This window comes from Vicia villosa, linkage group LG7, assembly GCF_029867415.1.
Source record: "Vicia villosa cultivar HV-30 ecotype Madison, WI linkage group LG7, Vvil1.0, whole genome shotgun sequence".
NCBI lineage: Eukaryota > Viridiplantae > Streptophyta > Magnoliopsida > Fabales > Fabaceae > Vicia > Vicia villosa.
In genome coordinates this window covers 104,098,268-104,113,841 of record NC_081186.1, presented here as the reverse complement: position 1 = coordinate 104,113,841, position 15,574 = coordinate 104,098,268, and the positions used below count along the sequence as shown (strand labels likewise).

Below are 15,574 nucleotides of genomic sequence, written 5' to 3'. Positions count from 1 at the left end.
TGTGACTGACTATCTATGTATTTTGTGCATGTTACTTGTTTCCTTTATTCTCTAGCTGATATTTTGCGCTTACAAACAATTTGTTCATTTTACCATTTTAGAATGTAACAGATTTAACTATATTAAAGAAAAGATTTAACTCAACCTTGAAATCATGAACTAAAAAAACCTGTTGAAATCATGAACCTACTTACAAATTAGTTAAATGTATTTAGTTTAAACTTTTAAAAAGGTATTTCATTTTTTATATTTTTTACTTATATTTTGTTTTCTTAAATGTTGCATATAATTTAATTGTGTTTCTATCAACTAAAATGCCTTCTACCTTAATAGCACTGTACAAGAATTTTCTCTGCATGCACTTATCAAAACTTTGAAAAATCTCCAAGCTTTGGAAAACACTTGCAAATCAAACCAACTCTTACAAATTGGACTTACCTTACACCACCGTATGCAATTTTTGTGCCCTTAATTTAATATTGGGTGCTTATGCATATTCAGTTCTTTTTTTTCATTAGTGACCTATTCGATAAAGAGACTTCAACTTTATCTAATTACTAGTAAAGGACCCGTGCGCCCGCACGGGTCACGTAAAGTCGATATAAACAATAAATAAATATATAACGATGGTTAATAAAATATATATATATATATATATATATATATATATATATATATATATATATATATATATATATATATATATATATATATAAAAGATACACAAATTAAAAATAAAAAACAATTGAAATTATAATTGTCAAATAAATATTAATTTAATCTAGTTAGAAATATATAGTTTAGTAGAAAAAATAAATAAAATAATTAAGTAGTCATCTACCCGTGCGTTCGCACACATTATACAATATAGCTATAATCTATCGTGAGTAGTCATCTACCCGTGCGTTCGCACGTATTGCACAATATTATAAATAATAAATAAATATAATATATGTGATTATATTTATTTGATTTGGTAACAGGTACCAAACTTTTTTGTCCAAATTTTGTTTATTGTCACTCATACCCCTATCTTATTATAAGCATTTGAAATCTTTTTACTTATTTTAAATAAAAATTTCAATATACTTAATAGATTTATTTTTCCAAAAATATCAGTTATAGGTTAATATGTACATATAAAAAATAAAGGAAATAATTAAGCATTTATCTATCACAGTTGTAAATAAATATAATATAATGATGGTTAAAAATGTAAATAAAATATATACACATTAAGTAGCTTTGTCCCGTCGAAAAATGTATATTTGAGTAGAAAAATAAAGAAAATAATTAAGAAATCATTTACCCGTGCGTTCACACGGTTCATACAATGTCATTATAAATAGTAAATTAATATAATAGTGATGGTTAAAAATGTATATAAAATACAAAAAGAATTACAATTTTTTTATATAAGAAATTATGTATTCATCAATCATAATTGTCTCATGTTAAATGTAATTTTACAAATAGTTTCTGTCAATCGAAAAAGGTATGTTTTTCATAAGAAATCTATGTATTTATACATCATAATTGTATCATATTATTTTTGTAAAAAAAATATATTAATAGCAATTTTTTTAGTATAAATGTTAAATTTTATCGTAAAAAATTGCTAACATTTTTTTGATAATGGAAGTTTATAATATCTTTTATTATACTTTAATAGTATCTTTAATTATAATTAATATATTATATATATTTTAAAAAATAACATAAAAAAATAAATAATATTTATACATAAAACTATATTTAGTATAATTATATAGTGTTATTGTTAGTAGTTTAGATTAATGAAGCAATAAATAAATATATAACGATTGTTAATAAATATATATAAAAGATACGCAAATTAAAGTGAAAAAACATTTGAAATTATAATTGTCATATAAATATTAATTTAATCTACTTAGAGTTATATACTTTAGTAAAAAAATAAAAAATAAATTAGTCATTTATCCGTGCGTTCGCATGCATCATACAATATCGTATAAATCTATCCTGAGTAGTATCTACCCGTGCGTTCGCACGGATAGCACAATGTTATAAATAATAAATAAATATAAGAAATTGTGTATTCATTTGATTTATTATCCCTTAATATAAACACACATAAATTTTTTTATATATTTATATGGAGATTTATTATTGATTCATTTGATTTTTTCAATTTTAAAAATAAATTGGTAGAAAAATTTAGAACATTTATTATTATTTAATCTGATTTTACACAATTTTTAATGATTCAAATGATACGATTTTATAATCTTAAAATTTTTTGAATCTCTTAAATTTTAGAAATATATATATATATATATATATATATATATATATATATATATATATATATATATATATATATATATATATATATATATAATTATAAAAAAGTAATTTATTTAAATTTAAATTTTTTTATAATAAGATTAAAAAAACATCTATCATATGAACACAATTTAGATGTCTGCATTGTAATATTTTTTAATAAACCATTAGATATCACATCATGTATAGTTATAATTATATAGAAGAAGCGTGGAAGAGGTTTTGCAGTATTCCAAAGAAGATTGCACAATTCCAAAAAAAGTTTTTGGCGTGTAATAATGATGGAAAAAAATGGATAGTTGAAAGGTTACCATATATGGAATGAAACAATAAATAAATATAAAAGGCACAAAATAATACTAAAACCTTCTAAAAAATAAAAAGTATTAATATTTTTTAGTACAATAAAAATAAAAGCAAAACTACTTTTCTGATAAATCCAACCAACAAAAGGTGCTCATTTACAGATGAACTGTATGATACAAAATATGACATTTTTTATGAGATAAACAGAATAATAAAAAATGAATGTTGATAAATATACTACCAAATTCAAAGTGATCGTATGACATATTTTAATGGTATAAATTAATGATATAAATTTTTTGTGATCAATGATTTAATGATATAAATCCATAATGATCATAAAATATTATTTTAATGATATAAATTTTGATAAAACATCATTTATAAAAAAAAAATATTAAAGAGAATGATAAATCCAATTAACCATTATTTATAGTGATCCTATAAAAAATCATAAGTTAATTTAAATTACTATAAAAATAATTAAGTACAGGTTACAATGAATTGATTGTGGAGAAAAGATGGAGTTGAAAATTGAAATAAAAAATAATGAAGTAGAAGAAAAATAGTGAAAGCACGGGAAATGAAGATTGCTTATACACACGGATAAGAAAATTGCTTCCCAACATTCTTTTGAAGTAGAAAGTTGCTTCCCATCAATACATCCATGTTAGGCAATGGCTTGGTTAGTGTGAAGTTTGAAATTGATTAGCTAGAATGTCGTGTAGCTTTTTGAAGGTATCAAACCGAAATTGTCAAAAAGTTGTGTGCATAGATAGCTTCTACCTTCTCCATCTCCAAGTGAAAGTGACTAATTTTTAACCTGGGGAACCGCTTTTTTAACAGGTCTGGTGGGTTTAGCAGACCTATGTAGTATAGTTGACCTGGGGAACCGCTTTTTTAACCATTGAAAGTGATTGATTTTTGACTCTATTACACTCCAATATACTTTTTTCTATGCTAAAAACATGAAAGATGGAAAATATGGCAATGCTGCCATTCCAGCTTGTCTTCTTGACAGTGACATGAATTTAATGTTATAGGGACTGTTGCAGGTAAAGTAAGCTAAAGCTGCTTTTCATAGAACATCACTTGAGTGCATATGGTTCGTCACTTTGAATGTTGAGTTTGTTTCATTGTGATGTATTGCCAGTGATATTAAAATCAGTCCATTTAAACGCATTCATATATTTATATGTATCATTTTTTCATTGTGGTGTTGCAGCAGTTGCATTACTTTAGCTAAGTATTCAATTAGGATTCTTATAATTTTTTAGTTAAAATTAAAACAACATGCTGCATGAAATGAAAGTATCTCAACTGCAGTTGTTAAATACATTAAACGAAATACATTTTTAACATAGTTTATAGTGTAAACCAACCGCATATATTATTTTTAATATAGTTAAACCATCTTCAGCTTACTTTTCCAAATATTTGTGTACTTTGATAAAGGGAAAGGATTTAACTAACAGCAACAAACTACATTCTGCAAGATGTCCTTCAAGTGGTAAATATATTGTCAATAGTCGCATCAAGCTTAATTTAATTGGAATCTCTTTACACCAACTATGTCAAAAAAAGCCTTTGAATCTCTTTATTTGTCTTTGTAAAACAACTTTTGATCTTGATTATGTAATCCAATTGGTCCTGACAACATTTTCTTCAAATCCCCTTCAACAAAAACCAATAAAACAAACTCAAAACACAATCAATAAAGTAACATATAAAAAACATTCTGAATCAAAATTTTTGAATTTGAATTAAAATTCTGGTCTCCATAATCATTTAAATATATAAAAATACTTTGAAAAGATTTGAAAGGATTTACTAAATGTGGCAAAAAGAACTGCAAATATTCTTAAGTTCAGCTCATGTAATTCAACTCAGTGCCAAAAAGAACTGCAAATATAACATTTTTTAGTTTGACAACGGAATGAGATGGGAGTATTGAAAATCAAAACTTATAGATGGTTGGCACAAACATATATATATTAGTTGAAGTATGATATATAAATATTCAAATTGAGGTGTGTTAGTGAGGGTCCAAAAAGGTTAAGATTAACTATGCTAAAGTAAATTAGAAGGACTTAGATATTTCAATATTTATGAACAAATGAATGGAGAAAGAACTTAATTGAAGTTTCAAAGAGTTCAAGTTTGTTCAACATAAGACCAAATATAAAAAAGTTCAAGTTTGAGTGAAGAAAACCAAAATCACTTTAAAAAAACCTAACTATGTTCATACTACAAAACATGAAACTAAAAAAGAACAAAAAGAGTAAGGGTTGAATGAAGTTACTTACAACACAATAATGGTGGTCACTTATATTCCATTCATTAGTGTATACAATGAAGCCATCTAAAGGATCTTTTCTTCTTGTTCTATCTACAGCTAAGGGAAGTGGTGAGTTTCCATATGATTTTGGTTCTTGTTCAGGTTCAGCAACAATTGCATCATATTGAGAAAATGTTAGAGTGTTTGCATCATTTTGTTGACCTGGAAAAGAAAAGGTAAGGAAAAAAATCAAAAAGTTTGTAGTGAAGCCATATCCAAAATCACTTCTTGTTCATTCATGTATTATGTCATTACTTTAAGGGATGCCAATATATGTCACATAGGGACCTTCTTGTGTAGCCAAGTTAGATGAAGTTTTTAGACAAATACAAAAGTGGTTAAGATATTTAAGACAAATAAACACCAATGATGGAAAGGCTTTACCGAAAGTAAGGGCTTCCAGTTTGCTTTACCTATGAAGTTTGTTCCAAACACCATGATTGCAATCTATGAAGTTAAAAAACATGAATGAGATATCTTTTAATTTGCTTTCTCTTCATATCAATTTTCAAGCATACATCTATAATATTTTCACAAACTAAATTTGTAGAGCCAAAGATGGAGAAATTTCACAGTAGAGCCAAAGACAACTACAAAAATGGAAGAACAATTAAATAATGAAATAGAAAAATAAAAATAAATAATAAGAAATTGAAAAATCAGTAAGGTATGTGATGAGATACCCTTAAATCAACAATAAGAAGAGATTGAAAAATTGAAACTCATGTAATTTGTTTGTTGCAGGATCTGAGTGTTTTCTTCTTTCAAATACTCTACATCACACAGAGAAACAACAAAAATGAACAAAAAATGATGCAAAATGTAAAAACGAAATCAAGTCGTTACAAACCATGATAGAAACATACCTTATAATAAGCTTGCAAGGGATACGATTCACAGTGGTCAGAAATAAGCAATAAGACATGTTTTTTGATGGCAAAACCTAAAATCGAAAATCAAAACAATGAGGATTAGAAGCACAAACCCTGAAATCAATAGAGTGAAAGGAAAAGAGAAATAATCGCGTATAATCTGAAAGTGGTGGTTGTTGTTTGGTCCCGCGCAGCGGAGTGACAGTGTTGGCGGATGTGTGGTGGCTGTAAACAGGCGGTGGTTCAAGGGTTTGAAGGAAAAAGAGAGAGGAGTGAAAATGGAAGAAAGAAAGAAAGAAAGAAGGGTTAAGTTTTGTCTGAGAGAGAGAGAGAGGGAGAGGGAAAGAGATGAAAAATGTGTGTATTGGAATGAAGAAACGTGTAAAAATTGAAAAAGTGTTGAATTGGTTTTGCTGTAACCAAGAAGATTTGCACAATTCCAATACCTTTCCTCACGTTAGTATTAATGATGGAAAATAAAATGGACAATTGAAAGGGTATGCAATGATTAAGGAATATATATTTTTAATTAAAATATTAAAGGAGATCCAATTACCGTTGTGTCCCCGATTATCACCCTCAAATTGAAAGATTAGAGGGATATTGAAAGAATTTCATATGTATTGTACTTTATTATATTAAAAGTAGATATTTCTCAAGTAACTTTCTTTGAATCTCTTTTCTTCCTTTTCATGATTCATTAAGCTTCTCGTGAACTTAAACTTATGTGAGGGAAATCTTGTATACGTAGCAAGTCCATATCCTCCTTTTCATGTACGATGCTTTACCACAAAAGAATAAAGTCGACAAGTATATACATTTCACCATTCTAGCTAGCATGTGATTACCTATACTTTGTAGTACTCAGTTGGTATTGAAATTTGGACCACATGTAATTGATTGCTTAAAGGAGGAGCTTCTTTTAGTAGTGGAAAAAGAAACTTTTCATTAAATGAATGTAATGAGAGTTCATCATAATTCTAACCAAAAGGGATTTATTTATTTTTTGAAAGTTTATATAGTACAATTCTATATATGTAATAAAAATATAAACGAAATTCACTCTAATGGAATGGAATAGATATAACTTCAACAACTTATTGCTAAAGTTCGGCTAAAAGAAATATTTATATTTAACGTTATTTTAAATAAATTTATGGTAAATGAAGATAATTTATTAAAAAACAAAATAAATATTGTAAAAATAACAATTTGAGTATATAAATGGCTTAATTGACGACATTCTCTGTGATATACAAAAATGACAAAAATGTAATTCTGTAATACATTTTAAGATTTCATGCTGGTGGTCAATTTTAATATTACAACCTCATTTCTTTTGTGGTTAATACACTACATCCATATTGTCTACCGGTGATGAATTAACATCTATTTGAATCATCCCCTGCTTGCTGAAAGTTTTTCTATCATATCCTGACATATTTGTTTCAACCGACTATTTAACATTAATTGTTGGCTAAATTAACTAAAGGGTCCTTTAAGTTATTTAATTATAACAAGTCAATCATTTATGTTTTTTTCGCTACATGTGGGTCCTTTATATTAACGAATGTATGCACCGTTGACCTTTTTTCTGCTTTATTTTATTCTATTAATTTTATTTTAACTTTTAAAATTCATATTAAATCCGATTTTGGGCCAAAAATATGAAAAAATTCCTATAAACATTTCTTCTTATTTTACACATCGTGTAATTTTATGAGAATTTTATTTTCTATTTTACTATTTTTCTTTAATTTCTTCTTTTGCGTGCATTTTATTTAGTTTAAAAATACTTTTATACACTAGAAAATTATGAAAATTTTATTATATGATTCCATGATTGTCTCTGACCTATGTTAAGTGACATATCAGTTCCACTAGTGTCACTTTAGCTTTTTTGGAAAGGAGTTTGGGAAAAAGGTCAACAGTACAGACGTTAGTTAACATAAAGGACCCACATGTGGCAAAAAAAACATAAAGGACTAACTTGTTACAATTAAATAACTTAAAGGACCCTGAAGGTAATTTAGCCTTAATTGTTTATAAAAACATCTATATTCTTTACTACCATTTTATTTTTAATTGGATTTCATAATTTGAACCCATTCACACCTTTCGTGTTATCGATGAAGACACACTTCTTTGATTTTGGGCCAAGTTTGGATCAATATTTAGTGGATACATGCACATATGATAGACGTTGAAAAATCTTTAAATTGTCAAGATCAATTGGATTTCCTGTCCGTACCTCCTACGCAACCTCCCCCCTCTAATGAAGTACGTGGTGACTCCTTGATAGGATAATACGCCATGTTATTTCCTTCTATCTAATTTTTTTTAATAGTGTAACCTTTTATAAGAGACATCTTGCTCTTTCAGTTAAAGATCTATTTATTCTCTCTATCACACTATTTTGCTGTGGTGTCTTATGAACTGAGAAATATCTTTGAATACTGTGTTTTTCACACAACCTCTTGAAATTCAAATTACTGTTCTTTGTCCCATTATTTGACAGCAAATATTTGTTGTTTATTTGTTCAATTATCCATCAATGCATTCCACAACTTGAATTTCGTAAAGATTTCAGATTCCAGCTTAAAAAAATACACCAAAACTTTGCGAGAAAAATCATCCACGAAAATCACAAAATAGCTATAACCACCCATGAAAACCTCTATGGCAGACCCCACATATCAAAATGTATTTAAAATTCTCTCTGTTTTGTGCTTTCTGGTAACTGAATACAATACTGTTTTTCAAGTACATAGTACTCGCACAAATTCGTCTTGCAATTATGAAAAATCCTTTAATAAAATTCTCTCATAAAGTTACATCATTACACACTCACTAAGATGATCTAAACAAATATACCAGTGTTTGGTTGCATCATTATCAGACTAAACTGATGTAGCTTCACCTATAATAGTGTTCTCCAACAGTTTATAAATGTTACCTGCAATCCTATTTTCTCCCATCACAATTAAGACAGCCTTGCTAACCTTCATAATATCCACATCCCCATTAGACCTGTAGAAGAAATCATTGTCCTGTCAAGGACCTAGGAAAATCAAGTTCTTCCTCAATTATAGAATATATTTGACATCGTTCAATGTTTTCATGCCACCATTGTTCATCACAATTTTAATTTGTCTATTGCAATAATAGTACATGCTTTATCATCATCAAATAAACAAATCTAAAATTACCTAATATGAATATAGTGAACCATTCTTGGTGCGACATCATGTGGTAAGAACAACTAGAATTAAAAATCCATATATCCATGTACTTGTCAGATGAAAGATACAATATATTTGCTTCATTGCTAGAATTATCGATTTGAACAACATTTATGGAACTGGATGAGCTCCGCTTTATGTTTGCACAATCCCTTTTGTAATGCCTAATTTGTTTGCAGATATAATACTAAAATGTTTTCTAATTCTTGGATTTAAACCTCTTCCTTTCAGAACTTGATTTACCCTTGTTCGACCCATGATCTTGACCCATTTCCCCTAAATAGCGTCGCATTGAGTTGATTCGTCACAATTTGCTTCCTTAGACAAAAGTATAGTAGTAATCACACAAAACCTGATAATGTTTTTCCCGTAAGTAAGAGTAGTTACCAAGTGCTCATAAGCACCTAATAATGATTACATGAAGATAATTATCTTGCTTTCTTCATCAATCTCCACCATAAGCCTCACGAGATCGGTGAATATGTTGTTTAAAACAATGACATGTTGTAAAATTGGATTCTTCTTGCATCTTCAGACTGTATAGTCGTTGCTTTATGACCAAATTGTTCATCAGTGCTTTTGACATATTTTGAATCTTTAATTTGTCCTAAACCTCGTTCGGCATCGTTAGGTCCAAGATATGATACATCACCTAGTCTAAAAAACATAAGAGAATCAATTATACGATTTTTTCCTTCATCTATGCCTAATTGGTATCCTCTATATCAATCCCTTCCGTCTTAAGCAACACCTTATGTAAAATTTGTTGAGCCAATAAATTCTTAACCCTCATTTTCTATAATTCAAAAATTACCTGTCCCGACAAACTTTGTCACCTTGGATTTCACACGAGGGTTAATCACCATCTGATATCAATTGTTAGAACATCAACAAGTATAGTAGATTAAAGAAAAACATAAAGACAATGAGCACGATCGAGTATAACACAATTTTCTTCTTGAACTATATTAAACAACCCTAACCTCCGGACACTCCAATCCAATCCCCTGCCCACAATAAATAGTTGGACAGACACATTTTTTCACGTTAAATTATTATGTACCTCAGTCTTTATATGAACCATACACCAAACCACTTCTTTGTATGATTTTGCACTAAAAATAAAATTAGTAATAATCAGAGTATTTAATACTAGTGGGCTCTGATAAATGTATATCCATTTTTTTGTGTTGGATCAGTGGGAGTGCAGGTGTACACAAAATAATATAATTTGGAGAAAACAATTATATTATTATTCTCATATTGTCATATATTATCGCGTGCACTATAAAATATGACATATTCTAAGAAGACTTACAAATTCTAAGAAGTCTTATTCTAGTATACTGAGAGATATATTATTCTCTTAATCTAAGGAAACATCATAATTGGATGTTTAGGTCAATATTGAAAAGACGCAATAATACTTTAGCATGCAATAATATTGTGTTATTCTATCTTCAATAGTCAACTTTTGTCAGGTCATAATGTGAAAGTACAAGTAAATATCAATATTCCTATCGAGTATGATATTGTATTATGAAGGTACTTATGGTTAAATGTAATTACTCTTGTAATAGCGTATGCCTATATGTAATTACTATTCGTAAACCTATGTGGATATTCTATGACCTATAATTTAAAACTCATTAGTATAATCACTACCCAAAGACTTATACACATGAGTAAGTCTTATGATATTTTGGGTTAGTGGGAGTTTATTATTAGCATATTCATATGCTTGGGCCATTCTATATAACATATTTCTCTTGACTTAAATATGTTATTCTAAATTCATCATTTGTTTAAATAAATGCGAGTCTTTAATATGTATGATTTGTTCTCCCTGTCAGATACAATTTCTGCACTTTTGAAGCTTACTTATCTTTTTGATGATTAGTGTTTTGACCATCATTGATATTCTAATATTGAAATTAATATTAGAATAATTAATTAGTGTCATCCAAGTGGGAGATTGTTAGATTAATTATTTTAATTAATCAAATATGAATTGACACAATAAATTATTAATAAATTATATCATGGTCAATTGATATTAACCACTAATTATATATGAATTATTTGATTGAGTTTTGTGTCTGAATGGACCGTGATGGATTTGACCATTCAGTTAAGCCCAATGAGAGGTCACTGTCCTCAGCCGTTTAGTTATTTAAGCGTTACCCCATTAGACGATTAATACACTGTGAAAATCCTAGACGGCAATGAGGGTAATAATTCTCTCATATCACTCTTCTGACGGCATTCTCTCAAATCCTACAAGGTACACGGTTTCTATCATTGTTGATTATTATTTAATATAACAATAGGTTATAATTTGTATCTATTTGAAACTGTTAAATCCATCATAATGTATTTTCATCTTATGTCATTTCTTAATATTATTGATTTTAGTTTACAATTTTATAATCAATTATTAGCCATGCATATTCTTTTTCTTTCGGTACATTATCCTGAATCTACTAGAGGAAGAAAAAGGAAGGCACATCGTTATTATAGTTACACCATTTATCAGCCATGAAAAGAAATCATGCATGTAGATGAACCATTGGATGCACGTGTTTCTCACTTTTTTTCTTCGAGACAAAACTATGCCAACCATGGAACATCACTTTAGAAATAAAACACAATGTAAAAGCCACACTAGTCATTGTTTTCTCATTAAATCTCTCCTGAAAAATCTAGCTAATTCACGACTTTGGAAGATGACACTTGAGTTTCTATGATCCATTCATTGCTTCCAATGTCATATTCCAAACTATTATAAATAGGGTCTATCCATCCCTTCTTCAATCACTATGATAATTTTCAAGCTATAGCCATCTTTTCTCAGAAACCCTAGTTTACTACAATCAAGTTCAATATCCTTCTTATTCATGATCATGGCACCACTTGGAGAATCTTTGTTGTCAAACTCCTTCTCAAAAAACAATAACAACTCATCAAACAAACCACCAAAGCTCTCGAATTCCGACCACCTTCAAAGAACGGTCTCGGACATTTCTTTCGAGCTAACAAAAGAAATTGATAACTTAAAACTACCTTCGATATCTGAAGTCGAAGACGCAAAGTGTGAGTGTTGTGGCATGTCCGAGGAGTGCACAACGGAGTACATAGACCGCGTCCGCGAAAAATTCAAAGGGAAATTCGTGTGCGGACTATGTTCCGAGGCAGTGAAGGAAGAGTTGGAGAAAAATGGTGGGAAAAAACTAGAAGAAGCTTTAAGCACACACATGAATGCATGTGTTAAGTTTAACAAATATGGAAGGGCTTTTCCTGTTTTGTTTCAAGCTCAAGCTATGAAAGAAATGCTGAAAAAGAGTAACTTAGATGGGAAAATTAGGGCAAAATCTATTAGTCCAAGGGACAAGAAAGGAGGAGGAGGACTTACACGTAGTTCAAGCTGTATTCCAGCACTTACAAGAGATATCAAAAATATCAAAACTTAAATCTATCTATCTTAAGAAAAAATCTTATCTTAATATTGTGTGACAATGTTTACTAGTGAGTTATGATCTTACTATAAGCTAGTTTTTTTATAGGCCTTGTTAGAAGTTGCCTTAGGTTTTTTTAGGGTTTTGTTAGCCCTTTTACTTCTCTAGGCTGCTTCTTTAATTTAGGTCTATGTAGATTTTTTTTTTTTATAAATATTTTGAGCAATGTATTGGAGATTTTATCAATTATATTTTGGAATAAAATTCAACTGTTGTAATGATATATGATTTTTTTTTCTCATTTCAATTTGTGGTTGTTTGTGAATTATTGTATTGTATTTAAAAGATATGATTGGTGAATGGTTCAGCCAAATGTTTCTGTGATTTCACATGAATAAGAGTGATGAACAAACTATCCAGTCCCTATATGATCCCGAATCAACATCTATGTAGGCAGATAGCTGTAGAGTGGAAGACACTGAGAGAAAGAGGAAACCATATCTTAGAGAAGGTTTCAAGAACTATAAGAGATGATGATGTAAACTTGAAGTTGAAGTGTGAAGGTGCACGAAGATAAGAAAAGAGAGGTTTAAATTTCCAAATGCACAGTGCAATAAGAAAAGGTAGTGAGAGAGTTAAGAGAATCATACAATTGTTTTATACTAGTTTTCAACCCTATTCCTTGCTATCTTTATTCCACTTGTTAGGAGAAATTTTATATTATGTTAAGTAATGTGCGGTATCATAAATGTTAGTATTAGAATAATGTATCTAGATTAATATATAAGCATGTATTTAGATTAATGTGAGTCAATGTATTAGAGAACTCTAAATATGAGAGCTCTCCAACATATGATGTATGTGAAAAAAAAAAAAACAAGAAATCAAAGAAACATTGTTCAACTCTAGTTATTCTTCCTCTTGTTTAATGCATAATCTAGCAGTTAATCCTCTAGAGTACCACCAACAGACTAGTACCAGAGCTCTTGAACGTGGTGATGAAAAAATAGAGAGAAGATTGAAGGTGAAGAGTTAGAGCTTTCTCCAGGAAGGCATCAACAAGTATCAACTCTGCCTTTCTTTTATTTTAAAGAGAAAAAATTATGATTTCTGATCGATAAAAACATGAATTTTATTCATATCTTTGAATGTCTTGGATTTCTTCAAAACAAGGGTTCGAAGACCAACACTTAAAGCCGGACATGCGTGTTTACCCTTGGTAAACAATCTCGAATTTCTTATTAAAGATTATTTGCAGGGTCAACCTGGGAATTCTACGACGTAGTGCCAAAGTTTTATCAAATTTTCATTTATTTTTGATGATGTGGATGTTCAGTTTAATTGAAAACATTTGTCAAACTTTAATTCTTGAGACTAAACTTAGAAATTGACTAGAAAGTATAAAGTAAGAAAAGGTAAAATGTTTGACAAAGGAATTAAGAAAGAAAAAACTTTAAAGGTAAAATGTCTGACAAAGGAATTAAGAAAGAAAAAGATTTAAATTTGCAGTAGAAATAAAATTGTTTGAAATTTATAATATAGAACGCATAGATACATTTTTCAGATGACACTTTTTTTCTCTTTGACGCAGATACTTTGAGTTTCTTAAGAAATGTAATAAACGCGGATCCCTTAAACTCGAAACTAAAGCTACTAATATAGAGATCCTAAAATAACTATCTATAACAGTCGACTAAGCAAATTCTGCCACGTTTTCATATTCATGCAAATCTTGTCCCACCAGCTTCCACATGTCTTCGAAAAAAACCATCTGTCTTTATCCACCCAAAATTCAACCAATCAAACCTACTTTTTCTGCCTTAGCGCGACCGTTTTTTTTCATGAACGAATGTGTTTTATCCATTATGACGTGAAGTACAAACAACACATCACCTCTCCCATGCGCGACTATCAAGCAACAATTTTCGCTTAACTGCGATAAAAACATGATGTTTTATCCATTCCAACGCGAAGCACAAACAACACTACATTTCTCCCATGCGTGAGTAGCAATAAAAATTTAACCTCTCAAATGAGACCTAAACATCTTTTGCTATCCAGAACTATGTAGCTTTGAGTTCTCATTCGCGCATGGGAATATGTATGAGTGAGATTCAACGTCTTGTCAAACACCCTAATAAAAAAATTATTTTTTAATTCCTTTATCTTTTTCTTTGTAATATGTTGTAATACTTAGAAGAAATAAAAATCTTATAGGCTTACACTCTTATTTGTAAAACTAATTATACGGTTCCCGTTGGTTACAACAGATGCCGCAGGGTGCTAATACCTTCCCGCGCATAATTGACTCCTGAACCTGAATTTGATTACGATGACCATATTTTTTTTCTTTTAGGATTTTATCTATGTTTTCCCTTTTAAAAATAAACTTCGGTGACGATTTCATTGAAATTCGAGCGTTTATTCACTAGGATATTTTTCGCACCACGACACCTATCTATCTCCTCAACTTGGAAACGAGAGGTAAAGGCCAAATTATCTTCCACAGAAAGAGACCTGATAGCCACCTCATTTAGCCTTTGGCGGTCAACTTTGAGTTCTTTAAATCTCTCAGAGAAGTAAGAAAAAAACCTCTTGCAGAGTCTCAACCATTCCTTCAATCCAGTCTTCACCTTTCTTAAGAGCTAGAATATAATTCCTTCTATTCCTACCCGTAACCGAAGCATGGAAGAAACCCGAGTTGGCGTCCCCACCTTAAGCCATACAACTTTAGCTCTTTGAGATATCTGGGAATCCTTCATCTTAAGGAGCGACCAAAGAGTTGAAATGGCTTTCGACTTGGTCTCCACCTCCTCCACAAAAAGGGTATTGTGGTCTTCCTGTGAGTCCAAATACGACACCACTATCTTAAGAGACTCGATTTAAGATTCCAGATCTCCAAACACGCGATAATTCCAATTTTTAAGACACATTAAGAGATAGAAGTTTACCCTTAAGGGAAAAAGCCTCCCAACTATCATTGTAGGAAGTTAACAAAAAATTAAGGACCAGATCAGGGAACTCGGCATGGGA

At 29.7% G+C, this 15,574-nt stretch overlaps 1 protein-coding gene and 1 long non-coding RNA gene across 4 annotated transcripts; one reads left to right on the top strand and one right to left on the bottom strand.

Moving 5' to 3' along the window:
* Positions 1–3,938: 3,938 nt before the first annotated feature.
* On the bottom strand, positions 3,939–6,424 carry LOC131618131 (uncharacterized). 3 transcript variants are annotated; one of them, XR_009288746.1, is made up of 5 exons: positions 5,839–6,424; positions 5,656–5,745; positions 5,357–5,562; positions 4,941–5,134; positions 3,939–4,308 (listed from the first exon to the last, which is right to left on the bottom strand). It is a non-coding gene; the product is annotated as an uncharacterized LOC131618131 (long non-coding RNA). The 3 variants fall into 3 exon arrangements; XR_009288747.1 differs by having other exon boundaries at positions 3,944–4,308; positions 5,386–5,419; positions 5,839–6,412; XR_009288745.1 differs by having other exon boundaries at positions 3,945–4,308; positions 5,357–5,419; positions 5,839–6,409.
* A 5,470-nt stretch (positions 6,425–11,894) lies between these two features.
* Positions 11,895–12,809, top strand: LOC131618130 (uncharacterized). The gene has a single exon (XM_058889395.1). The coding sequence runs from the start codon at positions 11,984–11,986 to the stop codon at positions 12,554–12,556; it is 573 nt and encodes a 190-aa protein (XP_058745378.1). The 5' UTR covers positions 11,895–11,983; the 3' UTR covers positions 12,557–12,809.
* Positions 12,810–15,574: the final 2,765 nt, after the last annotated feature.